The sequence below is a fragment of the Pseudomassariella vexata genome (genome assembly GCF_002105095.1).
Source record: "Pseudomassariella vexata strain CBS 129021 chromosome Unknown BCR38scaffold_20, whole genome shotgun sequence".
NCBI lineage: Eukaryota > Fungi > Ascomycota > Sordariomycetes > Amphisphaeriales > Pseudomassariaceae > Pseudomassariella > Pseudomassariella vexata.
Window position 1 is genome coordinate 406487 of NW_024467975.1, and position 26467 is coordinate 432953.

Here is a 26467-nt window from a genome sequence, read left to right on the forward strand (position 1 = left end):
GCTCACTTATCTATGTTCAGAACAAAAAGCAACTTGGTCGGGGGGTCAATTTGCCAACTTCACCCGTACTTGATTAAGCCACTTGCATATTCTTAAGCCAGCAGCATACTTGAGTTCTCAAAACCTCTGACGTAACAAATCACAGCAACATCGACGCACACCGTTGTTTGCAAAACTTACACATCGTAGTATCCTCTACCTATCTGTTCTTCGAATCCCAGCCGAGCCAATTCTCAGGCAACCCGGATATTGGGATCTTCGTACAAATCCCAAAAGTTGCTCATACTTCTCTTCAACATTTCTTTGGCCTGGGCAACCCATCACTATGGAACAAACGCTCGAACGCGCACAACCCACAGCCCCGGCGCAAGCCAAAAGAAAAGCAGAGAGCAGCAGCGGAAATAGCCCAAAAGAGACCCCGCCACTCTTTCTCTATTTCGCCTACGGCTCCAACCTCTCTTCCACACAAATGCACCGGCGCTGCCCCGACTCGTTGCCGGTCGGCCTCGGTCATCTACCGGGTTGGAAGTGGATCATTAATGAGAGGGGTTATGCCAATATTGTCAAGCTGTCCGATAAGGGTGCTGCTATCTCACCGGGACAAGAAGCGTCGGCTCAGTCTGCTGTTGCAAACAGCCGAACGCAAGAGGAGGGACTGTCGGAGAAGCCAGGAGTGTACGGGGTTCTGTACGATCTCCATCCTGCAGACGAGAGGACTCTTGATATGTGCGAGGGCGTGCCGTACGCTTATCAGAAGGTGTTCGTGGATGTGAGTGTTCTTGAGGGGAGAGGCGCGTTGAGGAACTTGATGGGGAAGGGGGAGAAGGAGAGGACGGAGGCAAAAGTGCTGGCGTACGTTGATTTTGAAAGGGTTTGGGAGAGCGTTCCGAAGAAAGAGTATGTGTCGAGGATGAATAGAGGAATTAAGGAGGCGGTGGAGGAGTGGAAGTTACCTGGGTGGTATGTGAATGGGGTTATGAGGCTGTTTGTACCTGCGATACAGTAGAAATTACACGAAAATCGGAATGCTATGAAGGTCTTCATAGAGGATACAAGGGGTATAGAAGATAAATCGGACCATCAAACCAAATAATGCACCCAAGGAGCTCACATGTTGCTAAGGAGAGCTGGGCCTCGAGGTTCGTCGCACGTCGCAGAGAGTTGAAAACTCGTTGGAACCGTCCTTACGATTACCAAAGGGCCCAATGCGAAGATCCAAAGCTTATTGCAGATTGGTTTCGGCTTGTTGCGAATGTTATCGCGAAATACGGTATCGTTGTTGCGGGCCGATACCACCTCTCTTCTTGGTACGAAGACGACAACATTCCGAAAGATTGGAGAATTAGACCTAGTCCAAAAGGATGGACGACTAACGAGATCGGTATGGAATTTATTAAACACTTCGATAATTGTACGAAAGATGGAAAGTCCGGGATATATCGATTGTTAGTGTTGGACGGTCACGAGAGCCACGTTTCCGGCGATTTCGAGCTATATTGCAAAGAACACAAAATTGTAACTTTGTGTATGCCTCTGCACCCATCTCACATCCTCCAGGCACTTGACGTGGCCTGTTTCGGTCCATTAAAGCGGGTGTACGGCCAGATGGTAGAGAAATTGATACGCCGGTCATTAACACATATCGCGAAGGAGGACTTCTTTCCTATCTTCAAAGACGCCTTCTTTGCAGTTTTCGGCGAAAAAAACGTTCAAGCTGGCTTTCGAAGGGCAGGAATTGTTCCATTCAATCCAGAAAGTGTGATTTCAAAGCTGGACGTACGATTACGGACCCCGACGCCTGTTGGCTCTCCAGAAATCGCAACCCGACCGTGGGTATCAAAGACGCCACAGAACCCGATAGAGGCTCATGCAGTCTACTTTTTTGAAAAAGCGCATCTCCGAGCATCAGAATAGCTCTCCGATGAATATTTTCTCAGCTGTCGACCAGTTCCGGCTTAGCATCTTATTTACCTCTCGAAGCTCAGCGCACTCGGCCCGTACGAGGGCGAGCTCGTGCATTATCATTTCTGCTCCCTTCGCAAACTGGTTGACAGCTGAGAAAATATTCGTCGGAGAGCTATTCTGATGCTCGGAGATGCGCTTTTTCAAAAAAGTAGACTGTGCATGAGCCTCTATCGGGTTCTGTGGCGTCTTTGATACTCGCGGTCGGGTTGCGATTTCTGGGGAGCCAACAGGCGTCGGGGTCCGTAATCGTACGTCCAGCTTTGAAATCACACTTTCTGGATTGAATGGAACAAGTCCTGCCCTTCGAAAGCCAGCTTGAACGTTTTTTTTCGCCGAAAACTGCAAAGAAGGCGTCTTTGAAGATAGGAAAGAAGTCCTCCTTCGCGATATGTGTTAATGACCGGCGTATCAATTTCTCTACCATCTGGCCGTACACCCGCTTTAATGGACCGAAACAGGCCACGTCAAGTGCCTGGAGGATGTGAGATGGGTGCAGAGGCATACACAAAGTTACAATTTTGTGTTCTTTGCAATATAGCTCGAAATCGCCGGAAACGTGGCTCTCGTGACCGTCCAACACTAACAATCGATATATCCCGGACTTTCCATCTTTCGTACAATTATCGAAGTGTTTAATAAATTCCATACCGATCTCGTTAGTCGTCCATCCTTTTGGACTAGGTCTAATTCTCCAATCTTTCGGAATGTTGTCGTCTTCGTACCAAGAAGAGAGGTGGTATCGGCCCGCAACAACGATACCGTATTTCGCGATAACATTCGTAACAAGCCGAAACCAATCTGCAATAAGCTTTGGATCTTCGCATTGGGCCCTTTGGTAATCGTAAGGACGGTTCCAACGAGTTTTCAACTCTCTGCGACGTGCGACGAACCTCGAGGCCCAGCGCGTTCCAATGGGCCCTGCGTTACGTGTCGCGCGGATAGAATTTGCCATTGCTTCCACATCAGCAATCCGGGGCGGAAACGCTCGTGCATCTAAGTCCAGTATATGCTTGATAATGACCTCCTCTTCTAATTCTGTCATAGTTCGTGAATTGGGCAAAATATCGCGTCGGAAAGGTACGCCGTTTTTACGCGTTTGGAGGGTGCTTCGGGGGACTTGGTACGTTTTTGCCGCTTGTCGGAGACTAAGTTTTTGTCATTTTTGAGAGCTTGAAGGGCTAGCATTAAGTCTGCTTCGTTGTATGACTTTGCCATAATTGGTTGTTGAGAAAATCAAAGATTAAGTTGGCCGGTCACGTTAGCGCATGAAAGTGGCCAGCTCGGTGTACATTCACGTTATATATTCAAAGTTATTGTTGCCGACAGAAGCTATCGCGACTTCAGCTGCCAATACGAGCAAGTTCCATGGCCATTGCTGGTTTCTGTGGGATTGAGCGCCACGGTTATGCCCTAGGCCGAAGGTGGTGTAGCGGCAATTGCACTAGTGGGGTCAAAACCCTTCCTCATAGATAAAATAGCTACACAGAAGACACAACAGAGCAGATAGATAGATCAATCAAGACAGGATCTACGCAGAGTCATCAATAGAGGATTGAATCCCTCAGTTTTCATAGGTTAAATAAATTAAGCCATCACCCACGCAAGTATAACGAAACTATATAAGTAATTCGGCGGATCATTTGGTAAAATCATGACGCACGACGCACATGTCTGGGCGCCGGTCGATATAGTAGAGAATGACGTTCATGCGTGTGACCTTTCTATGCAAATCTGCGCATCAGCCCTGGCGGCGTCTATTCACAATACCACATAGAACTGCAGGCTTTTCGACCCTGGGATGACAAGGGGTAGAATGTAATTCTGGCGTTGGCGGACTTGATTGTCCGCGTCGCAAAGGGCCATACAACTCCACTAGGTGAATACAGTATGCAGGGGTGCTGAATGCGGGTGTCTTGGATGCCTCTACCTGAGTGATTCATATGACCTGTGAGAAAAGGAGACCGCAGAGTGGGAAAATACGAGGGGCACACAGTGATGTCCCAACCATAGGACTGAACATCCAGATGCCATACTTCCTTCCATAATGATCTTGCTCCCAGCACTGTATTCACAAAATCTCTATTCCCCTTATCTTGGTGTTAGGCAATGAGATCTGATAGACCCCAGAGCCAAGCAGCATCACATGAGGACGAGGAGGACGATTTCCTTCCGATGTATTGTGCGGGGAACCCACCTGTCACATCCCGATGGCGACAGGCGCTGCGGATATAGAACGAGTGGCTGTGCCACTTGAAGTAGCTACAAGCGAGGGTTGTTGCGCTTCCCGGTAACTGCGAATGTTATTGGGCAGTCGCTATGGGACGGGGGTCTAAGCAATACATCATCACAATGATGAGTTGGGGGGTCGGTTGGGGGATCTGCAATCGGGCTGCTGCGCCGTGCCTCGCCTCTGCATTTCCAGAGTCCGAACATGTTCAAGCTTCCAGCCGCAACAGTAGGCATTATCGGCATCACTGAATCTGACCATTTTGAGGATTTTTACGACGATGGAGGATTCCATACCACGCCCTGGATGCACTCAATGCCAGAGATGTTCCCATGGGTGGCGTGAATTCAGCCGGCTGTGAGCTCGAAATGGCTTCATCTTGGGAAACGAAGTGGAGATGACGGACCTAAATAGATTCTATGGCTGTGAATACGGTTGAAATTCGTGGATTAGCATTTGTTAAGGATCGGGAAGATGGCTTGATACTAATGAGTTTTGGACATGACGACAGTGAAGACGGTGCTTCGAGATGAGTATACAAGCCTCTTGACGTCGCTGCCATGAATAAAGTAGCATTTTCCACCATGATCATTCTTCACGTCCCAGTCCGGCTGCAAATTACCCTGATCGAGGCTTTTGCGGCTTATTTTAACAATAACCCCGGTTTTCAGTATTTTTATCACGAATATGCACTTCGTCACTTCTAGGAAGGCGGCAACCATCGCAGGTATCGTAGTGAGCTCCTACGTCCTCTTGAACACCGCGATGGCATAATTTTACGCAAGCGGGCGGGCATAACCGCAACGATGATGCGCTGCATTACCCCTCATCAAGATAGCCGGGTTCAATGATGGTGAGGCGATCGACGTGCAGAGTATCATTGACGGCCAGGGGGACTCTCCGACGGCCAACCTGTGAAATTTACACGAGATCGCTCGCACCAAGCTCTGTAAGTACAGGTGTGTATTGCCTGAAGCGGATTTGGGGTCCGTTTTTGGAATGTCGAATATTGGGAGAATGGCAGGTTTGGGCTGAGTGGTGTAAGTCGAATTCCCTTTTTATTCTCAATTTTTCTTTGCTTGTTTCAATTACTCCCCTTCATGGCATGTTCACACATAATATGTTGGAAACAAAGGGGGCTAATATAACGACAGTCACCATCCACGTGAATTAATATCAGCGAATTGAGTTAGGCACTCGCTCCAGGTACGTCTTGAACGTCGTCATCTACGACGCAGATGATACCAAAATCAGCTCTGTGCAGCGAAAGGAGGTAGAAGATGATGGCAGCTTTAGTGTGTCCTCCAGCTTGCCCAACTACCTTATTGGGAAGTCAGGGGGGGATGACACGGATCCTGTCGCTTTCAAATAGGTCAGTCAGAGCCCCCAAAGTTACATCGCCAAAGATGTATAAGACATACCTTTCAGCGAGAAGGGCTTTCCCTGTGCTGTAACTTGTCCCAAGTTACTTGCTAATGTATGTTCCTTTTCGCCAATAGGTGTCGGACCCATGTAGAAGGAGCACGAGGTCATTGACCTTGTTCATTAAATCATTCGCGGATCCGTATTGATGAATGTTGTTAGTGGCCAAGGCCATGATTAATTACTTGATTGGCTTGGTTGTGACCATCAAAAGTGCTTATAAGGGGACCAGGGCACGTCTTCTTTCAGCACATATTAAATTTCCGCCGCTTATTATAATCCCACCCATGATATAATACGTAACTATATTTTCGGCAACTCCGTAGTGTCCTTTCCTCTGCTTCAGACAGTTACGGAGACTATCCGATGAGTCTCTGATCCAAGGAGCTGAGATAGCAAGGACCTTATTCCGAAAATATCAACAACTCCACAGAAGCACCGCTCAGAACCCAAGCCATCCGAAGCCTACAAAGCCATACTACGCGATGATTCATCGCAAAATGTTGGCAATACAGGCAAGAGGGTTGTATTGGTGATGATGATAATGATGATGGGACTAAGTCCCAAAGGCTGCAGCTACGGAAGGGCTATCTATAGGCAATCGACCCAAGCGCTCGAGAGACACGCCTTACAAAGGATGATCAGGGATAGAATAGCCCCGATGGATATGACTAGTAATTTGAAACAGCCTATATCCACTAAGTACAGGTTGTGATTCACTCTAATCTTTTGAATGTACGTGACAAGTACCGTGAGACTCACAGTGAGGCGGAAACTCAACGTAGAACTTACCAGTTGGAGACTGAAGGGTCAGCCGCTTATCAGTATGATAATTTCCATTTGCACCTCCATGCAAACGGCCAGTGTTGCATTCGTCCTACATATCTTCGATTTATCGCTTATCCCGTTGGCCTCTCTCGCACCATGCAGTCGTCTCCTAGTCATGCATCCAGTCAACCACTCGTAGCCACCGACGGTGGAGGACTCAAATTTCAGACCAAATCCGACCTCCTCTTTGAATGGGATAGATTAAAGAAGAGACCATTGCTGGAATTCCAAATGTGTATCGAAAGCTTCGGCCTCAAAGACTCTCATACGTATCAAAGTCTGAGTTTTAGCGTCGTTGCAAACCTATTGTTTCAAAACCCAGGTTCGTACGCTTGTTCACGCCTCGGACTAAATCATTGCTGGGCGACGAGAGTAAGTGCATCATGTACTCACTGGTGCTAACGTAGGCCCCGTAAGTATAGTCAAGCTCATGCATTCGAGCATCTGTAGCTGTGGGCACGAGGACAGACACATTTCGATGAGTAGAACTAGGCGATTCCATGACGTGCCAGAACGGGTTGAATACACTTCGATCGGAATTTGCTGGAACTTGTGATATTTTCAGCTTTCGTTGGTAATCTTTCGTCATCCTGGACTAATTAGATGCTGCCTTTACAGGCACCTGGTAAGTCAACACATATGCTAGACTGACAATTGTGCGGGAAAGCGAAGTTATAGACAACAAGAGTAGAACAGAAATGTTTGATGCTCGTTCCCGCACATCAAAATAACTGGGGCGTTTCACACACAAGGTAGTGGGAATGAACACTCCTAGAAAGCGTCCTTATTGTTCGTATATCACGATGAATCAGGACCACACGCCAGGATACGAAGTTGTCTCGCTGTCGCATGTGACCACAACATGGCATGCCTCTGCAGGCTCATCAGAACCAAACCGCTCCACTCCGTCACTCCGAGCTCCGCGCTAGAAACCGCCAGGTATTTGGAATATATGGCATGATACTGGATATCTGATCAAAGAGAGCATCACACGATATTTCCATCTGCCAAGCTCTTATCCGCCTAGCTGCACCTCCTTAATTAGGCACACGAGAAATTTTCGACTGAAACGCAAGCTGTGAACCTGGGAAAACATGGCGAGAAAGCGCGAACTCTGCTTCGTTTCGGAGCCGGATCATACGGTGCAGGGCGGGTTGGGACAACCCCACCGCTTGAATTCCCCGTCTCCGTACTCTATGAGTAAAGGTTGATATCAACGCCCCAATATGATTGGTACCTGCTCGGGCTTGGACTTGGTTACGTGGTTACTCAACTCCAATCCTTTCTGGGGCAGTGAAAACGTGCTGTTGCATTGCTACAATGGTCTGGTTTCACGGCGACGGCGACGGTAACCGCATGCCTTCATTTTTGGTCGGCCCTGGAAAGCTGGATCTGTGAAAGCGTCTGTCGGGCTTAGCCGAATGCCTTCAGTGGCCAGTGCGGTGTTTGATCGCATCGACGCCAACCCGTCATCTCAGATCATGCACATTCATATGATGCATACTTTGTACAATGCAGTAGAAAGGTCTAGGTTAGTGGGATGGGATATTCTCATAGCCGAGTACCGAGCCAGTTTCCTGCTATATCTGGTTAGAGCAGGTCTAAGCGGTGTCACTTGCCCTCGATCTCCTATTGACTCGGCCGAACTGGGGTACCATTCAAAGTGGACAACAGAATAAGGCAGGACATGTCTGGTTGGTAAGTTAGTGAGTGCCCGCAACAAAACCTGTCAAATTCGATCGATGGTGTGAATGCCATTGATTAGACAAGGGATGTCACTGACGATAACTCCAGCATTCCGCACAATTTTGGCGTCTCAAATCACCGCCACGAGTGTTTCCCACCTTCGTTTCCCACGTTGCTTATCCAGCTGCCACCATAACGGCGCTGTCTCGGTCCCGATAACCTGGGTCTCGAGGCCAGGGGGTATGACGTCGGGGAGCAACTGGAAAAACCAATGTCAAGTAACCCCAACACAAGTCAGATGTCGGTCAGTGCCAACCATACATGTAGAACCTTCCAGAGATCTTGACCATGAATTGCTTTTCTTCCTGCTTTGCCTTCTGTTGGCCCAAAGCATATCCAGCCCCCCATCACAGTAGCGCCAGTGTCTGTTTGCTCGCTTCTCATGGCGCACTACGAAGTGGAATCGCCAGAGCGCTAAAATGCACATCATCGCTAGCTGCTCGATCGCCTTAACCACAGAACAACCGCGGATGGGAAGGATGAGACGTCACTTGAGGATAGGAGTGCTTCAATGCCAGCTTCCAGTTGCAAAGTCTGACGACACCTGCCGGCCTTGCATCAAGGTGCCAGGGTACTAAATCCTTAAAATAGTCGTCTCGGCAGTGTGGTCCTTCGCGGAGGTGTTCCGAGAGTACGGAATTTTGGGCAGTGATAAAACAATGTCATTGGATGGGATGAAATCAGGACACAATCCACATTGGCTCTCCACCCAACTCCTGGCTCCCCTGGCTCCACCCAAACCCGAGAATTGAGAACGTCCCCGCTCAAATTGGCACAGCAGGTTTGGGCCACCTGGCTGGGTCCGGGGCGGTGGGACCAAGGACTGGTGTCTGAAAAAATGATTCCCAGGAACGATTGGAAGACGCAAGTCGAGAAGGCGGCGTTTTGCTTTTACCTGTATTGCCAATCGGTAGGCGGCAACAAGCCATTCCAGGCTATGCAAGTCGCTTGAGCTAGCTGTGTGCAACTTGGTTGACTCGTGTGAGCAAACACGCCTTGCTAGACCAGCGACAAGCCAAGCGAGCCTGTAGTTATGTTAGCCTGTTGTTGCAAGGTTGTAATCGCTAGATGCCTTGCCACAGCAGCTGTTGAACACAGACTCCTCTTTTGGCTGCGTGGCGTGGTAAGGGTCGTAAGTTGGGGGACGCGATTTGGCAAGCTGCCAAGCTCCTGTTCTCGGCGTCATGAGTCTGGCAATGGGACCGACCTTGGGCCACCATCGTCTGGTGGAAGTATACATTAACCGACGCATTCTTCATCGCCGTTGCTGTCGCAGGGTGCATCATTCGCAGTGTTTCGCATTCGACACCACTGCCAGCATTATACAGCATTCAAGCCAATACTGTCTACCGCATCCTTGGCATCTATCCGACCAAGTTGTCGCTACTACCGGCCCGTTGTACCAAACAGGATAGTGGCGCCTTGGCATTCACCGTAGCGCGACACCTTCTTAAATCCAGTGGCTCCAGTGGCTCCAGCGCTACCAGATCTCTTATTTCCCGACACCTCCCCAGAAGAAGGACCAACCGGTCTTCCTTTCACCATCGAACCTTTATTCCACCTAGAACAAAATGTTTGAGGACTTTACCTTCGACCAGAAGGTAGATCCCAACGCCAAACACGACAGTGACCCGATTCTGTCTCCTAGAGATGTGTGCGCCCAAATTTACCACTACCGCTACTTAGCGTCGCCGTCAACGCAACTTGAAGCTGCAACCCCGACTTTGCCTTCAATTGCAGAAGGCTCCCGTCACCCTCCCAACGCTCAACCAGATGCTGGGCCGATGCGGTCTCGCGACGACACTCATGCACGGTTGAACGAATCTCGATTCGCAGACTGGCTATCACAACAAGTCGCAAATGCGAACACAAACATGCATCGCCTACCCGAGACGATGGATGCCCTCTCCCACAAGTTCAGCAGGCAGACTCTGAGATCAGAAGGAAAACCCGAATCCGATATCAACCCGACGCAAACAGTACCTGATGAACCGCGGCGGACCGCGAGGGCATCGTCGGCCGACGGAGTCGCATTGCCGCCGTCGCAACCCTCAACGCCGTCGCCGATACTTGCTGCGGACGATGGAGGTTCGTCATCTGTGCAACCTCGAGACATTGGGACGCTCAGGCTCGACACCGCCATGGGAGATGCCTTCAATCTCCCCGAGCCAGACTTGAAGAGGTTACGGCGGCAATGTGACACCGAGTTCAACAACAATCCGGCCAATACGCGTACGATACAAAACCTCATGGAGACCATGATCGCCAACGGCTCGCAATGCAACGTGCAGAGCGCCTTGCCTTCACCGGTGTCGACGTCTCGATCCTCGTTTTCCGGATTCTCGGACTCGAGTTCAATCGCCCAGAGCTCGTTGCCCTCGTCAGTTTCAACTTCGCGATTCGTCGTCCCAGACTTCAATGCCCTTGCCAGCCTACTCGAGGTGGACGAAAATGAGGATGAGACCATGGTCGATTATGATATGCCATTGGAGGTTGATACGGAATATTCTGAACAAGACGAGAGGCATCTGTACGGCGATTTGTCGAGGCTGCGGCAAGGCGGCACGACCGGAGGCATCAGGAAACACCCCCTTATTTATCGCCGCTCTGGACAGCCGCCGGGCACATACGTTACCAAGTACGTAAATTTGAGGAGAAGCAACCCGAGGATGAGGAAGAGACCGAAAGTGCCATCTCCGTCGGAATTAGCCGAACCAAGGACAGCATCATCGTCGATTTGATTCGCCGGGCTTTAATTTTCATTCTGTATATTCGTATATCTCGAGGAGTTGTGAGGAGTTGCTCAGAAGTTGCATATACCCCCAGGGAAGGTGTTTTGTTGGCGTTGCATATGACTTGGTCCACGGAACGGGTCCGATCGGCCGTGTGCCGTTTGGCAGCATTTACGCGGAGTTTTGGTTGATTCAAGAGGCGGGGAGACGGGGGAGAGGTCCCAGGTCAATACGACCTTCGGAGCACATGTTGGAGCGTGAGGGAAGTCACGACGTAATAGACTGGTGGATCAGAGACTGACTGCGAGGTCAAATTGAGTGAGACTGGGAAACCTATTGACAGAATGGATTGGGGTGTTGGTATTGAAGATGTCACAGGTGACATCGGTCGACAGCCCAACAGCATTGGAATAGTCAAGAATCGTAGCCGCCATCTTTCGGATTACCCCTCTCTGGTTGTCGCGCGGGAACAAAGCGCTCCCACGTTGACACTGTGATGGGATAATCGGTCAACTTGGTGAAATGCATTCTCGGCTATTATGCTGTGCTGTGGCGTCGTGTCGTAGCCGTGTCGGTCAACGAACAAGTATACATCAGCTTGATACCTCGCAACACATTTAGTCCAGCACCGCCCATTTCGAACTGTTCCGGCAACAGCTTTGTTTCATTCCCCTCTTCCGGAATACCAATTTTGTGTACGATATGTTCTTTGTTCCATTGGCCGGCCAGTGATGATTGTGTGTACTTGGAGGAGAAAGATATCCCTTGCGAGAATGCTAACAATATCTACCGAGCATGCTGCGGCGTCGCTCCGTGCTAAGTGTTTGACATCACATTGCGACGCGGTATACCCATACCCATCCTGACGCGGGACGCGCCGAAATCCAGTCAACCGGCGACATTCAGCAACTCGGTATAAATAGTGGCAATCGAGGTTGACAACAGGAGTATAAAACCCCCTTTCGTGCCATGCCTGCCGGCTGGACATTCTAAAGTTGACGCCCTGAGCTCCTCCCGAGTTCCAGAAGTTCCAAAAATGATGCGGAAGGTCCCTTGGGGATGGCTAAGCCGCAATATCGAGGTCTGTGCTGATGTGGTCGAGTCGCCAGATGAACCACCATTCCAGTCGGTCTTTGTCTAGACCGGCGTCTCCCAGGGACCAACAGAGCAATGTACCGGGGTCTCACTATAACCACCTACTGCTCGACGTCGGTTGGTATTCGGTTCTTTGACGAGTTTCTTTGTCTATTTTTGCCCGGCGTCTCAACCTGGACACGATGGGGGTCCCAAAATGGGTATACTCGGCAAACCTCCGGCAGACTGGATGAGAGGTACTGGAGGGCGTCCCCTTCTCTTAAGAAGGCCAGGCCCGAGGAATGGGCTGCTCGAAGCTAAACTACTGCGCTTGTTTCTCTCCTCACAACAGCAACACATTCCTATGTACAGATTCTCCTGCGTTGTTTCCTTGGCATAACAACAAATCGTTCTACTATGGTTATTGCCGATCAGTTTCACTTCTAAGTGGTTCACGTTTCTCTCATACTTGCTGTTGCCGTGGCAGCTTCTACATGCTTTGTTGGTTTATATGCCTAAAGGAGGTAACAGTAGAATCTCCAGCCCTAGGCGGACTGTTCCTTGCACCATTCTACTGGCAAAGGGGATTATTCGCCTGTGCAATCCCCCAACATCGATCTTTGAACAGAAAATACATACGGTCAACCTAAGCCGTTAATTATGGCGTTCACAGCGGTGCGGTGCCCGATGGACAAAGAGAAGAGCGCGTACTGGCCCGACAATGAGGAGGGGCCGGACGTGGCAAACGACAATTTCTTTGATCAGTTCATCAGCTTTGATGGTAGCGAACCAGCGGCTTTCAATAGCGAGTTTCTCGAGGATCTGCCTAGCCCTTCGATCCTGCTCGACTCCCTCGACGATAGGCTGATGAACTCATCTTCGCATGACCAGGATATACTGCCTGGGCAGCCTTGTGCCGAGGGGGCGGCGAGGGATATACCCAAGAGCACGTCAGCACAGCAAACCGATCGCGTGCCCACGCTTCTTGGTCCCTCAGATTCAATCATAGGCGGCTCTATCTCGGACTCGGAGTTGCTTAGTCTGGAAGGCATTTCCCTGTGCTCGCCCCGGAAAATTGCCACGGCGCCCTCGAGCCCGCCTTTGATGCCTTTGTCATCTTTGAGCCCAAGAAAGCCCAGTCCTTTTGTCGAGTCCGCTTACTCTACTTGCCGGAGGGCAGTCTTTCGCCCAAGGGGCACGCGGTCGAACGGGTCGACGGCCCTCATGGATGCGTTTAAGAGGAGCTCGAGACCCAACAGGACCGAGACAAGAGATAATTCGGGTCCTCACCTTTATGCCGCCGACAGACTAGAAGTCAGGGCTGAGCCAGTGGATAGCAACGGCCTGCCTTTGTCTCCTCCCCTAACCGGCAAGATACCCAACTCGGCCCCGGGCCAGCCTTCAAGTACCATGCGGTTCGTCAGGGGACACCTTGACGACCCATTTACTCGTGACGGCATGCTGTGTCCTCCCCATCAGGCCCACGGCCAGAGCACGCCCTTGGACACACCAATACTGAACGGCGATGCCTTCGGTCAGAATTCCATGCATACGATTGACCCGAACGACACGTCGCTCCGTCGGCCGAAGCAACGCAGCACAAGCTCGGCCGAGTGGCCTATGGAGGGCATCCTCACCGATGACTCGCCATTCTGGACTGTCGGGTCGTACGTCCCGGACAGTGGCAACTTACACAGCCCTGGCCAATGGTGGGAGGATACCACTCACAACACCACCAACGGCCACGCCACCCCAACGCAAAACGGCATGCATAACACCCAGCAGCAGCAAGACAACCTACCATACGAATATGTAACCGAGCTCTCGGGCCTCATGATCCACATGCCGCAGCCCCGACAACCCCAAGCCGCCGTGCTCTCAACCACCATGACAGACGGCATCTCCAGTATCCCCAGCACTCCTCACTCATCATCACATCCTCATCAACCCAACCCTCAAGCCCATCATCAAATGCACCCCTCCAACTCCCAACACCACCGTCACACCGACCGACGTCCCCACCCGCGGGCGCCGTCCTCAGGCGCACGTCATTACGGTAGTAGCCTGACCTCGCCCCGCAAACCCAGCTTACACCATAGCTCTTCCCGCCCCATGCTCTTCCACCGCGAAGAATCCGTCTCCCCGACCCCGACATCGTCGCGCCGCAGATCCTTAAGCATGTCAGTGCGCAAACAGCGGTCGTGGTCAAGACGGGAACAGCCGCGCACGCCCGGGGTTGGCCCCAGTAGTGGCAATACCATCAGTTTCGGTAGCAGCGGCGGCGGGGGGATCTCCCTTGCGGGGGGTGGTGGGGGAGTTGACTTCGTCAATTTCACACCCAGCGATAAGAATTTACTGATGACGGGCGTAGCGCCCAGCGGGTCGTCCAAGACGAAGGCGAGGAGGGAGAAGGAGGCGATGGAGCGGAGGAGGAGGCTGAGCGAGGCGGCGTTAAAGGCGGTGCGCGCGGCGGGTGGGGATGTGGATAAGTTGGTTGAACAGGGTTTTGTGCTTTGATATTTGACATCTTCTTCTTGTGGATGAATGCTTGAGGGAGGTTGTGGTGGTAGTGGCAGTTATGGATCAACCGTATTTGTGTATTTGCGGCCGGCTCTCTTCATGGTGAGGGGGCTTTTGTGTGCTTGGTTAACGTGCGTCCTTCACGCAGGGGAGAGATGGACGTAGGGAAGCTGGGAAGTAGAGGAGCAATCACGGGGAAGGAAGTTCCGGCCGGGTTCCCATGGTGGAGGGATCTCTGGAGCAACTTCAAGTCACCCAGACAACTATTGTCTGCGGTGCAAGCTTTCCTATGTCGATCGTTGTTCACATCTTGCTGTAACTCTATGTGGGTTGGGGTGTAGAAATAGGTCATGGCTGCATGTATGGGTAGCGAGGGGGCATCACGGTGTTGTTTAACGGTGCCAAACGGTGGGAGGGGTGGTGATGTTTCTAATCCTCTCGAGTTAAGCAAAGCATAAATAAAGAAGCAGTTCAATATTGAACCACGCTAGCCAGTGACTGTGGCAAATCACTTATACTACTACCACGCAACGATGCGGATGAAGCATCTCAGCATGGCGTAAATCTCCCACGCAGTAAACAATGTTTTCCCCGGGTCCGCATGTTGCGGAGGTGACTGTGGGGACTTCGATTCGTCCGATGACACCATTTAATAACCAAAGCATAAAGACTGGGGTCAGTGGGTTAAACGTGTTTCTTATAGCGCCTGCTCTCCGCCTGGCTCGGTATTCTGGCTGTCTCTTCCGCAGTGCGGCTGAGCCCGGGCTGATACACACACTTGTCTTGTTTTTAACTGTCAAAGGCTCGGGTATCTCCGCATCCGTTGCCACATAGCGAGGCTGGGATCGGGTCCTACGCGGCCTTGATAGACGACACCGTTCCTATAGAGGTGGAGTTGGGCGCCAATAGTTACTCACTAGGTCGGATAATGGAATTTGAGAAGTGACGAAGGGTTCGTGATGAATGGCATGATCGATTGTAGGGCATCACATGGAATGAATAATCACTTGACGAACTACAGTTGGTGGATGTTTGCTTTACATGGTGACGCTTCTTGTCTGCAACAGTCACGAAGCTCTGTTCAACACAACCACGCCTCTGGTTCATATCCAAACATCTGTCATCAGATGATAATGGGGTCCCCAACTCCCAACCTCTCTCTACCCCGCGTGGAGGAGAAATATGGGGAACAAAGGTGGACTACGCTATTGGCGGCGGAGTCAGGGATAACAAAGCAGAAGTTACGTGGTATAAGTGCCATACCCCGCTTAATTGTATGTTAATTGTTTGCCGCGAACTCGCCGTCCTGATTATCAGTTCTCGTGATCACACACCGCAGGAACTTGGCCTTGGCAGCCGATGCCGCTAGGCAGGTTACGGTGAGGATGCCGTTGCCCATCTCCGCCTTGGAGCAGCAATGAACAGGAGATGGAGAGGCCATGTGATACTGAAGGGCCGATAGAAGGGACGAGTCAAGTTTCCCGGACTTGGAGCCGGCAGCGCGTATCGGGATCGGGGGCTGCGTATTTGGGTACTTATAAGTCGGTGACCACGCAACATGGAAATAGGATGGCAGAAGGATCTACTACTCTCATAGCCACTCAGTACTCCCGCAACTCGCTTCCAAGATGAGGTCTTTACTCGTCTACTGGCTGCTTGCCCAGAGTGCCTCCGTGACGGGGCAGCTGTACACCAACGAGTCCGAGGTTCCATACTACGGGCTGTCACCACCGGTTTACCCTACGCGTAAGCAACACCTCTCTTCCCATTCTATCGTTCTGTCGTCTGTTCTTTATACTCATGAAAAATCCAGCCGAGGCCAATGGCACAACTAGCACCCGCTGGGCCATCGCCCACAAGCGAGCCAAGGCCATGTCCTCCCAGATGACACTGGAGGAGAAGGCCAACATTACCCGCGGCTACACGGGCCAATGCACCGGTAACAGCGGCGCCGTGCCCCGCCTCGGCATCCCGTCGCTCTGCATGGGTGACGCGCCTCTGGGCGTCCGCGGCCAGGAATTCGTCTCCAGTTTCCCGGCCGGCATCCACGTGGCTGCAACCTGGGATCGGGGACTCATGTACCGCTACGGCGAGGCTATCGGCGCCGAGTATAAAGGCAAGGGCCTTAACATAGCGCTTGGCCCCGTTGCTGGGCCGCTTGGTCGTGTGGTTCGGGGAGGGCGCAACTGGGAAGGGTTGAGCAACGACCCCTACCTTGCCGGGGAAGGTATGGGAGAAGTCACGCGGGGGATACAGGACCAGGGTGTTATGGCGACGCCTAAGCATTTTCTATTGAATGAGCAGGAGTTCCGACGGTTGCCTACTCGGGGGGTGGGCGAGTCCATTAGCTCCAACGTTGATGATAGGACGATCCAGTAAGTCGATTCCCTTGATCTGCTGTACTCTTCCAAGGCGAACTAACACATATCGCCAAGTGAACTATACATGTTCCCCTTCATGAACGGACTCAAAGAAGGCGCAGTCTGCATCATGTGTTCCTACCAAAGAATCAACAATTCATACAGCTGCCAAAACAGCAAGCTCCTCAACGGGCTCCTCAAAACTGAACTAGGCTTTGAGGGTTTTGTGCTCAGCGACTGGGGAGGCCAGCAAGGCGGCGTCGCCTCAGCCAACTCAGGGCTCGACCTCGTCATGCCCAGCGGCGGCTTCTGGGGCAAGAATCTGACTGATGCCGTGGGCAACGGCTCCGTCAGCGCCGAAAGGGTAACTGACATGGCGACCCGTATCCTGGCCAGCTGGTACTACATGGGCCAGGACAACGGATACCCCTCCAAGGGCATCTACTCCAACACGATGAAACACGCGCCCATTGACGTCCAGGGCAGCCATCGCAACCTCATCCGCGAGATCGGCGCCGCTGGCACCGTTCTAGTCAAAAATGTGAACAAGACGCTGCCCCTCCAGCGCCCGACCTTCCTCTGCGTGTACGGCTACGACGCCACCCTGCCCCTGACCCCGTGGGTGTCCAGTCGTTTCGGTGGCGGGTACGATGTGAATTTCGGCTGGAATACATTTAATGGCACATTGATTATGGGAGGTGGCTCCGGCTCCGGTACCCCCCCTTATGTAATCAGCCCCTTCCAGGCGATCCAGGAGAGAATCACCAAGGACAACGGTATTGTGCGGTGGGACTTTGTCAACGAAAACCCTGCCATGGCTTTTGATAATGCTGACGCTTGTCTGGTCTTCATCAACGCCTACGCATCCGAGAGTTTCGACCGAGTCTCCCTCACTGATGACTTCAGCGATCGCCTGGTGGCCAACACGGCTGCGCAGTGCGTTAACACCATTGTGGTGATCCACTCAACGGGCATTCGCACCGTGGACGCCTGGATCGATAACCCCAACGTGACGGCCGTCCTATTCGCAGGCGTGCCAGGCCAAGAGTCGGGAAATAGCATCGTGGACATTTTGTGGGGGTCTATCAACCCGAGCGGCAGACTGCCCTACACCGTCGCCAAGAACGAGTCGGACTACGGCAACGTGCTTAACAGCACCGTATCCTTCGACGCCTTCCCTCAGGATAACTTCACCGAGGGCTTGTACATTGACTACCGCGCCTTCGATAAGAACAACATCGAGCCACGGTACGAGTTCGGCTACGGCCTGAGCTACACCACCTTCGCGTACGCAGATCTGGTCGTCACTCCCGAACCGGGAGTTAACACAACCGCGCTCCCGGACCCGGATACGCCCATTGTGCAGGGCGGCCACCCAGACCTTTGGGAGGTTGTCGCGACGGTGACGGCGAGTGTAACGAACACGGGCGATGTGGCGGGACACGAGGTCGCGCAGTTGTATGTGGGAATTCCGAGCAGTGACGAGTTCGAGACACCGGTGAGGCAACTGCGCGGGTTTCAGCGCCTTCCTGTCAGGCCGGGAGAGAGCCAGAGTGTGCTTTTCCGGCTGACAAGACGGGATTTGAGCGTCTGGGATGTGGTGGTGCAGCAGTGGAGGTTACAGGAGGGGGAGTATAAGGTTTATGTGGGCGCGAGTAGTAGGGATCTGAGGTTGAACGGGACGTTGGAGATTACGCACTAAGGCTTGGACTGAAATAGGCTTATGGATGGATGACGTGGCAAGGTGTAGATTTTCGTGTACATACTTAGTCATGCAGCAATTATTCAAGTTTTCTTGGTATACTGACCCTGTTTTAACTACTTTTGGCCCTGAAACGCGGGGAACCAACGCTAGACTATACCAAGTTTCCTACTGTTCATAGCATGAACAACAGTAGCTTCAGTATAGCAATTATCTCCAACGCACTGTGTTGATGATCAGATCCTCACAATTCACCATGAGTCGCAGAAGTAGTATGACTTTTGCGCCTACATTTTGTAGAAGAGCGAACTTGGCTTGGCTTCTGGGGATAAGATAGGAACAGCTTCTGGTTACAATATAACCAAGTCCATTGCGTTGTCCATTGACTATTACGCCCTGAGACGAACAATATGCTGTTCTATACATAAGAGTCGTAGTACTTTGCCCCAGTCTCCTGAGTTTTTATATTGAACGGATGTAATCTATCAGGGTGTTTATTGCGGTCCTCGGCGATTCTGAAGTGTAAAACCCGCGAGGCCTGTCGATACTGATAACCAGTCCTTCCCATAATTTCAACGCTGGTGTTTCCTTCGGCATTCTCTCTGAGAGTAGTGCGACTCCACAGCCAAGGACAACACCGTGTCTAGACGCCAAATCGCGCAGGTCGGCGGTGCGGTCATGGAAGCGGCCAAGGCAGTACGAGAGAGATTCCCCTTCTCTCGCATGGCCCAGCGCTGAAGACAGTGACTCCTTATAAAGGGGTGGTGCAGGTCCATAGGGTCTTGCAGAGCGGATTTGAGGAAGAAGATTGTATCGTGTTCCCACGGTCTCTCGATCCACATGGCCCCATGAAGATGCACGAAAGACAAGAGCAGAGTGAGTATCAAGATGTCGCGCTCTTCCTCGTCCATCAATCTTTGCATCTGATTGGTGTGGCAAGTCTCCCAAGGCTTACAAATCATTCTTAGACATCCACCGGCGCAGTGGAGGAGGCGTGATGGATCAAACCACCCTCCATAGTCAAATGAGAAAGAAAGACGTTAGTTAATAACGAGTCGAGCAGAGCGCATGTGATCCATGACCTTCAAATCTATGTACGAACTTACGAATAATATCTGAATAGCGACAACCTGTATCCGACAAGAGAGCAGTGGCTGCAATATGAAGAGCTCAACCACCGCTGAAGATGGCGCTGTTCAGTCAACAGTTGGACGATTTCACATCGCCGGCGTAGCTAAGAGAATACCTCCAACCCACAACACCAAGATCTCGATGAGCAGGAACTCGAAAACATGTCCGAGGATGAGACATGCGTGTTCAATGTCCCATGTGTCTGCTGCTGGGGCCATTCGAGAGGGAAATGGCGAATCATCTTGACCATCGCCTCGAAGTCTGGTAGAGGCAGATCCGTCTGTCAACACAAGGCAGGCTTCGCGCATATTAGGGATACCATCAACGGCGTCGTTGGATTCTGCGTCATTGTACTTTGTTGACGACAGCAGATCGAATAATGCATTCAGTGACAATGACCACCTTGGTCCAGAGGCTTCGCAAATGTGCTTGCAGATGCACTTTCACAGACAGAACATCCATTGTTGGTCCTTATAGATGGGTTAGTCCTCAGTATCTCGTCTGCTAACAGCAGAATTAAGAGCTGAAAGAAAACCCGGCCTTTGAAGATAATCGCGGGAGCCAAGTCGCAGTCTTGGACTACAATAACGGCGAACTTCAACGTTTTGCGAAGATAACCAGGATCAGGATAGATGACAAAGGATGCAAGACTTAGTGCGACCGGCAAATGGACGGTATAACTTCAGTGAGGCCAACCTGAATAATCTCGTCGACTCCGATCACGTCGGACTGTGGCAGTGACTAATTGACACTTTGGGTCCAGCGCCCGAAGGCAGCTCCTACGACGCATTGAAAGTACAAACGTGGTTGATTGCGGAGAGTTATATTTTGACCCGATTTGATTGTGCAGTCGATACCGCTAGATTTGTTATTATCAAATTACCGCATAGTGTTAGTCTATCTTGGTCAATGCCCGCTAGATGGCTGGGTTGACATGTAATCTCGTCGGCTTTCATCAGGAGTAATTTTGGTTATAAGCCGTGTCCTGAACTCTACGCTTATGCTCAAGCAGTTCATGACAGAACTCAGTTCAGTAGAGTAACAATGTAACTAAGCGATTCCACTACCACAAACACTGATGAACAACAACGCCGCATACGCCAAACTCATATTCCTATTGCGAAGCCACTCGCTGCAAAAAGGGCTTTGCCTTGCCCATCAAACGCCAAAAAGCACCCGCCTGTTTCGTTCCCACTGGCCGTCGGCGCCCGGGCTGCCAGATGCCTGAGCCATAGACAACTCGCCCTTGCTCTTGAGGTCGGCCATCCGAGTTTCCTCATGCCGAGATCAGCGACCTTTCGCTTGGTCCCCGTCATCCTACTCGAGGTCCCTTCCGGTGGACATGCCGACACTCGGGCCAGCAGGTGCCTTTGCGGGTCCTGTGGTGTTGTTCCAGGAGAGGTACGTGTGGTCGCCGAGCTTCCTTGGCTTGACCATGTGGGTTACAGTGAAGATGGCACCCAGAATGATGCAAATACCTCCAACGACAATGTAGGCGATTCCCAGGAAGATATTCTTGCCGCCCATGACGGTCTTGGTCGTGATGATAATGGATTTTCTACCCTGATACACATCGGTGGGGAAGTCTATCAATTAGCTTGGGCGGTTCACAATCTAGAGTAAGCACTTCGGGGGGAACGTACTGGAGATGATGTCGATCTGATAGGTGCCTTGCTTCATGGCGGCGGTGTCGTTCCGCATATACAGTTTACTGAAGGAGGGTAGACCGGCAGTCCGCATCCACACCATGAAATGCTCGTCGGTGCCCAAGTTGGGTGGTGGGGCATCTTCCGAGTATTTGTTGTTGGGATATCGAATCTGCCAATTCGGCGGGGGCTGGATACTGTCTAGATCCGTATTGGAATTGATATTGCCGAAGAGATCCTTGTCCGTAGACCAGGCAATGCCCGTTTCCGACATGCTGTACGTCTCGTTTGCATTCGAGCTGCCAGCCACATTCAGGGCCAATGGAGGGTCGAACGTGTCGTTGAACATCGAGTTGGCAATTAATCCACAGGGATAGTAGGGGATCACGGTATCGTTGTTTGGGAAGGTCTGGGCGGCAAGGGGTGAGCAACTGGAATCCTTTACGCTTGCGGCCGTCACGTCATCGCCCTTGAGCTGTTTGTCGTAGAATGAGTTAACATATTTGCGGTGGTTTTGGTAGAAGTTGGTCAGGTGGTAGTAGAATAGCACCGGAGGTTGCATGTCCGAAGGTATGTTGAACTGAAGAGTGCATCTCGTCACATTGATTGCGTGGTCGGCAACGTAGATATGGCTGACGTTGTCTCGGCGTTTCCATTGTGCATCGATGGAGCCGTTGGTCGATTTGAACGATGCCGTTACATCCTTCGACTCCATGAGCGCAAAGCTGTCGGTGGGCGCGTTTTTGACGCAGTCGGAGTAATCGAGCCTCAGCTCTTGTACCTGCAACCATCATGTCAGACCCGTCGTCGCCGACAAATAGGGTCGTTGGCCTCCTACCTGGGAGCTGGCATAGAGAAGAAGCCCACCAATAGGTGCGAAAATGACGCCGATGGCGAAGAATAGTGGCAGTACAGTCTTAGGTGTCAGGATCGGTCTGGCCAGATGCGTTAGTCGTCCCCTACCTTTATTACGAGTGATCTCCTAGGTCGGCTCTCGGGTGGTATACTCACTGCCATGCCTTCAAACGCTGTTGACGAAATGCTGTATCTGTTCCAGGCCACTGCTGTCAGCCTATGACCAGAGCGTTACGCGATCCCAAATGTCGCTCGTCGGCCTGTCCCCCAAGGTCCCTTCCTCGGTCCATCGCACAATAAGGCTCACTCACTTGCGGGGCGCTTGCTCTTCTTCTTCTCGTTGCCCTTGCTGGAGTCGTGCGAATCGATAGAGTCGGTATGCCCGACGCCTGGAGAATCAGCCATTTGCGCAGATTGTCGTATGCGATCGTGCAAGTTAGCGATGATGAATTCGATAGGATCGAGTAGAACAGGCGTTTATCCGTCGTGACTTGTAACGGAGACGGTACGTGTGGTCAAGTGGAATGTCGTCAACTCTTGCGATGCAAAGCGGCGGCCGAAATTGCGTTGGAATGAAAGTAAAACACGACCACGTCGAATGGGTTTGGGTTGGTTTAGTTGGCCTAGCACAGCGCAGCGTACAAATACAGCGACAGCGCGAGCTTGTACCGTTCCGTGTTTTGTTGGCGGACCTTCGATCAATGCCAGCAAGCAAGCGGAAGGCCCGGGGTCAAATGCACAGCCACATCTGCGCCCAATCTGGCGTACATACCACCAAACGTTGGAAGTACTGATCAAAATCTGAGTCTTTTTCTGTAACTTGAAAGACCCACCTCATTTACACCATGCCAACAGGCTTATCAACTGGACGGACCCCCTATTTCCAAAGTAGAGCTTACTCGTGAGATTGAAAAAGCGATTCGCAAAGTTTGTCAATTGACCAGTATACCTCGCCATTATGTGCCAATATGTCTCTTGTTATTTCCTTTTTATTCCGCTATGATGAACATATCCATTTGCTCTGGGCTGTGCCAGTCCTGATCTCAAGTTGTGAAACGGAGACCTCAACCTTTGACGCTCTTCTCTACAACTGTGCCAGCAGTAGAATGCGCAGGCGTGCTCTTCGCCTTCCGTCGCACCGGCTGATAGACATCATTAAAATTCATGGCAACGCCTAAGAACCTCAGGTCTACGTCGGCCTGGTACGCCAAATCCCCAAGTAGTATTTGCAATTTCGTCCGGAAGCGATCACCTATATGTTTCAGCCTTTCCTGAAGCGCAGGAAACTCGGACTGCGGACCTCCGGGTATTTCCTCGTCGTCTGGTTGTGATGGCGATGGCTGGTTCTTCTGCGTCGACAACAAGTCGAACTCCTGGCGTTGGGTGAAGTCAGACACCGACCAGCTGTAAAGCCCGTCGACGCAGTCGCGGTACGAGAGCATGGAGCGCAGCAACTCGGCCAGCTGGACCATGTAGCTGTTCTCGTCCTCCTCGTTCGCACTCGTGCCAGCGAAACGGCGGCGGCGGGCACCCAGGAGGCCCTTATGTGTGATGGAGTTGAGGTAGTTCGTGTGCGCCCGGATCATATCGTCCAGTGTGATGTCGGGCGTGTTAAGTTTGGTTTGCAGCTCGGTCCAGCTGGACTCGATGACTTCAAAGAGGATATAGTATTGTAGCTGCCCGACGAAATGCACCATTTCGGCCAAGACACCCCGCGTTGTCTTCCACGTCTGTTGTACTGTTGCGTGGCGCGTTTGGAGAACCCCGCGGGAGCCAGTTGTTACCTTGCGCCAGGTCGACGAGAGAGCGAACTCGACGCGCTTTATGCGCCAAAGAAAGTTGAATACTTTGAGGTATTGTCGGTTACCCCAGTCAGAAACCACAACGTCGACAGGAGCGTCAATCTTGTATTCGAGCGTGAAGCAGTCCCAACCTATGTCGCCATGACTCAGCTGCAGCATTCTTGCGTCCAGCCGGCGTAGAACTTCGGGGCTGTCGTACTGCGCATTCGAGCCGCGGATGGCGTGCTCTAGCTGCGCCGTCAAAGTGTGTCTGTACTGTGCACCGGCCGGCCGGTCGAGGTTCGCAGCGAGCGATTCCATGAGAAGGGCAATGAAGTCACCTTGACCGAGAAGAATGTATGACTTAAGGGCCTGTAGGTGCTCGAAGAGGTGAAATTTGGCTGTCATAAGGTACAACAAGCGACGCATGGTGGTTTTGTATGCCTCGTCGATCCACGCCTCCAGGGTTGCCGTGTCACCGTAGCGGAGCTCCTTGGACGATTCTTTGGAGTATGATTCAACCCATTCCGAGTCGCTGCAGGAGTGACGGATGAAGTTCAATGATTTTCCAATCAAATAGATTTTCTCGGCGAAGTCAGGAGTTATGATGGTAGGAATCATGGGTGCCATCACCTTGTACTTGTCTTCCCAGACGTTTGTGGATCCCGACTTGCCCTTCGGCACGTCCTCTCCAGTCTGCTCCTGCACAAAGAACTCGAGGTACGGATCTGATAACTCACCATCGTATATCCAATGTCGCAGGATATCATAGAAGGGACGAGTTACAGGAGTTAGGAGGCGCTCGGCAAATGCGCCGACTATGGGATCGCCATGTGTCGAAGAGAAAGAATGGATTAGAGAGATCAGTTGGCCTCCCTTCTTGCTCCTGGATTCCTCTGCAATCAAGCTCATAAGGCGGAGACCCATGGTCGCTTCATGTGTCCATACAACACAACGCTTTAATGTCACGCCTGCCTTGCCAATCCCACTGCGAGGGGCATTCTCATCGATGGTAGACAAGGCTAGCCTGATTTGGCCTTCTAATGTCGCCACAAGGGTAAGATACGCACGCAGTTCGCTGTTGATAGCGGCGCGCAGACTTTGGTTCAACAAGCCAGTTGCGGGTGTCTGGATGAAGTCTTCCAGTGTGCGGTAAAGCAAGGATGGTTCTGCCAAGGTATTTAACAGTGATATCAAAGGTGTCGGGAGCGTACGCGGTAGTTTGAGCGAATAGGGTTTCCCGAATGGTAGCGTCGACGAAGAAAGCCCCTGTAAAGTGTAGGGAAGGTCTCTTAGTAACGCCGGCTCGGAGGGATCGATGTCGGCATAGTTCTCAGCCAGCATCTTGGATTTGATAGCCACACCTCGTTTCGTAGGTTGTAATGGCTCCTTGTCCGCCGTATAGGGTCGTTTGAATTCCTTCGACTCGGCCATGGTTTCTGGGTATTCCGAGTATTCACCAACGGACTCGGCCCTGATTGACCGCGTTCTACTCGGCGGTGGCACTGTTTTGAGACCGGCAGCCGTAGGATAGAGCTCATTGTCAACAGCTTCTTGAGCGATTCCCCGGTGACTGCGCGGTCGCGGCGACTCAGGTGACGATGGCGCTCCTGCACGACTAACCGGTCTCCGCCGCTGCTCCCTCAGCTTGCGCTCCTCCTTGATGTACTCCTCGTAGGCGTCTCGGTCGTCCACGTTGGGATCGTGCGAATCGGCAAGCTGGTAGAGCAGGTAGAGCATAGCCCATTTTTGATTTAGGACCGGCAACGCCAGCAGCCTTGAGTACAGATTCGTGAAGCGCAAGGCCTGGCTCGGGTTCGTTTGGATGAGCTTCCGCTTGATGAGGTCCGAGGCATGATTTACGTCGGACGCAATTGCGGGAGTCGGCTTCCTGGCGAATTGTCAGTGAACCACGTAGACTATGAGCTTGCGTTTGTGTTACTGAATATGCCATACTCTTTGAAGGCGGCCTTGATTTCCTCTGCGTACCAGTCGTGTCTGCCTTGCACCTCTTCATCGGAGACTGCGTCGTCAGATGGCACAGTTTGAGTTATCAGACGGTTAATGCTGAGATTAATGCGCCGCTCTCGGTCTTGGGACGAAGAGGCAGACATTGTTGTTACTGCATAGAACCAGAACAGGCGCGGGGGAGTACGTGACTCGCGACCTGGGGTTCGCTTCGCATGGGGTTGTGCTGGGTTTGAAGCAACATGTAATTCAACAATGTAGGGGAGAAGTACGATCGCAACCACGCCAAGCCTGAGATTAGGCACAGTGGAATCTCAAGAAATAGACCTGATTGGTTATATATCTGGAACAATTGCCGAGTTACAATATGCAATTCGCATTGCGCAATGCCAATTTTCTTTGCTGCTTGCATTGGGGGTCATGTAGGAACTTTCAATTAAATGCCCAAGTGATGTTCACAAGTGCCCCTCCACGCCCGGGGCGCTCTTTGTACTCAATACAAAGCCAACC

At 51.7% G+C, this 26467-nt stretch overlaps 7 protein-coding genes across 7 annotated transcripts; 4 read left to right on the forward strand and 3 right to left on the reverse strand.

Moving 5' to 3' along the window:
• Positions 1 to 325: 325 nt before the first annotated feature.
• BCR38DRAFT_354862 (Butirosin biosynthesis, BtrG-like protein) lies at positions 326 to 1006 on the forward strand (the record flags this gene model as incomplete). Its single annotated transcript, XM_040856909.1, has 2 exons — positions 326 to 581; positions 672 to 1006. The coding sequence occupies 2 exons, from the start codon at positions 326 to 328 to the stop codon at positions 1004 to 1006; spliced, it is 591 nt and encodes a 196-aa protein (XP_040710596.1).
• Positions 1007 to 9639: 8633 nt separating this feature from the next.
• Positions 9640 to 11037, forward strand: BCR38DRAFT_110099 (uncharacterized protein). The gene has a single exon (XM_040853369.1). It carries the CDS (start codon positions 9760 to 9762, stop codon positions 10927 to 10929), a length of 1170 nt encoding a protein of 389 aa, XP_040710597.1. The 5' UTR covers positions 9640 to 9759; the 3' UTR covers positions 10930 to 11037.
• A 1617-nt stretch (positions 11038 to 12654) lies between these two features.
• BCR38DRAFT_414090 (uncharacterized protein) lies at positions 12655 to 14511 on the forward strand (the record flags this gene model as incomplete). Its single annotated transcript, XM_040858894.1, has 1 exon — positions 12655 to 14511. One exon carries the CDS (start codon positions 12655 to 12657, stop codon positions 14509 to 14511), a length of 1857 nt encoding a protein of 618 aa, XP_040710598.1.
• Positions 14512 to 16139: 1628 nt separating this feature from the next.
• Positions 16140 to 18576, forward strand: BCR38DRAFT_354953 (glycoside hydrolase superfamily; the record flags this gene model as incomplete). Its single annotated transcript, XM_040856915.1, has 3 exons — positions 16140 to 16260; positions 16328 to 16889; positions 16950 to 18576. Coding segments are annotated over 3 exons (2310 nt in total), but the record flags the coding sequence as incomplete, so codon positions are not given.
• A 395-nt stretch (positions 18577 to 18971) lies between these two features.
• Positions 18972 to 20078, reverse strand: BCR38DRAFT_478428 (uncharacterized protein). The gene is made up of 3 exons (XM_040863107.1): positions 19830 to 20078; positions 19683 to 19706; positions 18972 to 19499 (listed from the first exon to the last, which is right to left on the reverse strand). Exons 1-3 carry the CDS (start codon positions 20013 to 20015, stop codon positions 19149 to 19151), a joined length of 561 nt encoding a protein of 186 aa, XP_040710600.1. The 5' UTR covers positions 20016 to 20078; the 3' UTR covers positions 18972 to 19148.
• Positions 20079 to 20537: 459 nt separating this feature from the next.
• On the reverse strand, positions 20538 to 23112 carry BCR38DRAFT_450020 (CDC50 family protein). Its single transcript, XM_040861338.1, has 5 exons — positions 22520 to 23112; positions 22365 to 22401; positions 22192 to 22288; positions 21351 to 22134; positions 20538 to 21293 (listed from the first exon to the last, which is right to left on the reverse strand). The coding sequence occupies exons 1-5, from the start codon at positions 22611 to 22613 to the stop codon at positions 21025 to 21027; spliced, it is 1281 nt and encodes a 426-aa protein (XP_040710601.1). The 5' UTR covers positions 22614 to 23112; the 3' UTR covers positions 20538 to 21024.
• BCR38DRAFT_528169 (Spc97/Spc98 family protein) lies at positions 23113 to 26381 on the reverse strand. The gene is made up of 2 exons (XM_040865417.1): positions 25946 to 26381; positions 23113 to 25880 (listed from the first exon to the last, which is right to left on the reverse strand). The coding sequence occupies exons 1-2, from the start codon at positions 26101 to 26103 to the stop codon at positions 23273 to 23275; spliced, it is 2766 nt and encodes a 921-aa protein (XP_040710602.1). The 5' UTR covers positions 26104 to 26381; the 3' UTR covers positions 23113 to 23272.
• Positions 26382 to 26467: the final 86 nt, after the last annotated feature.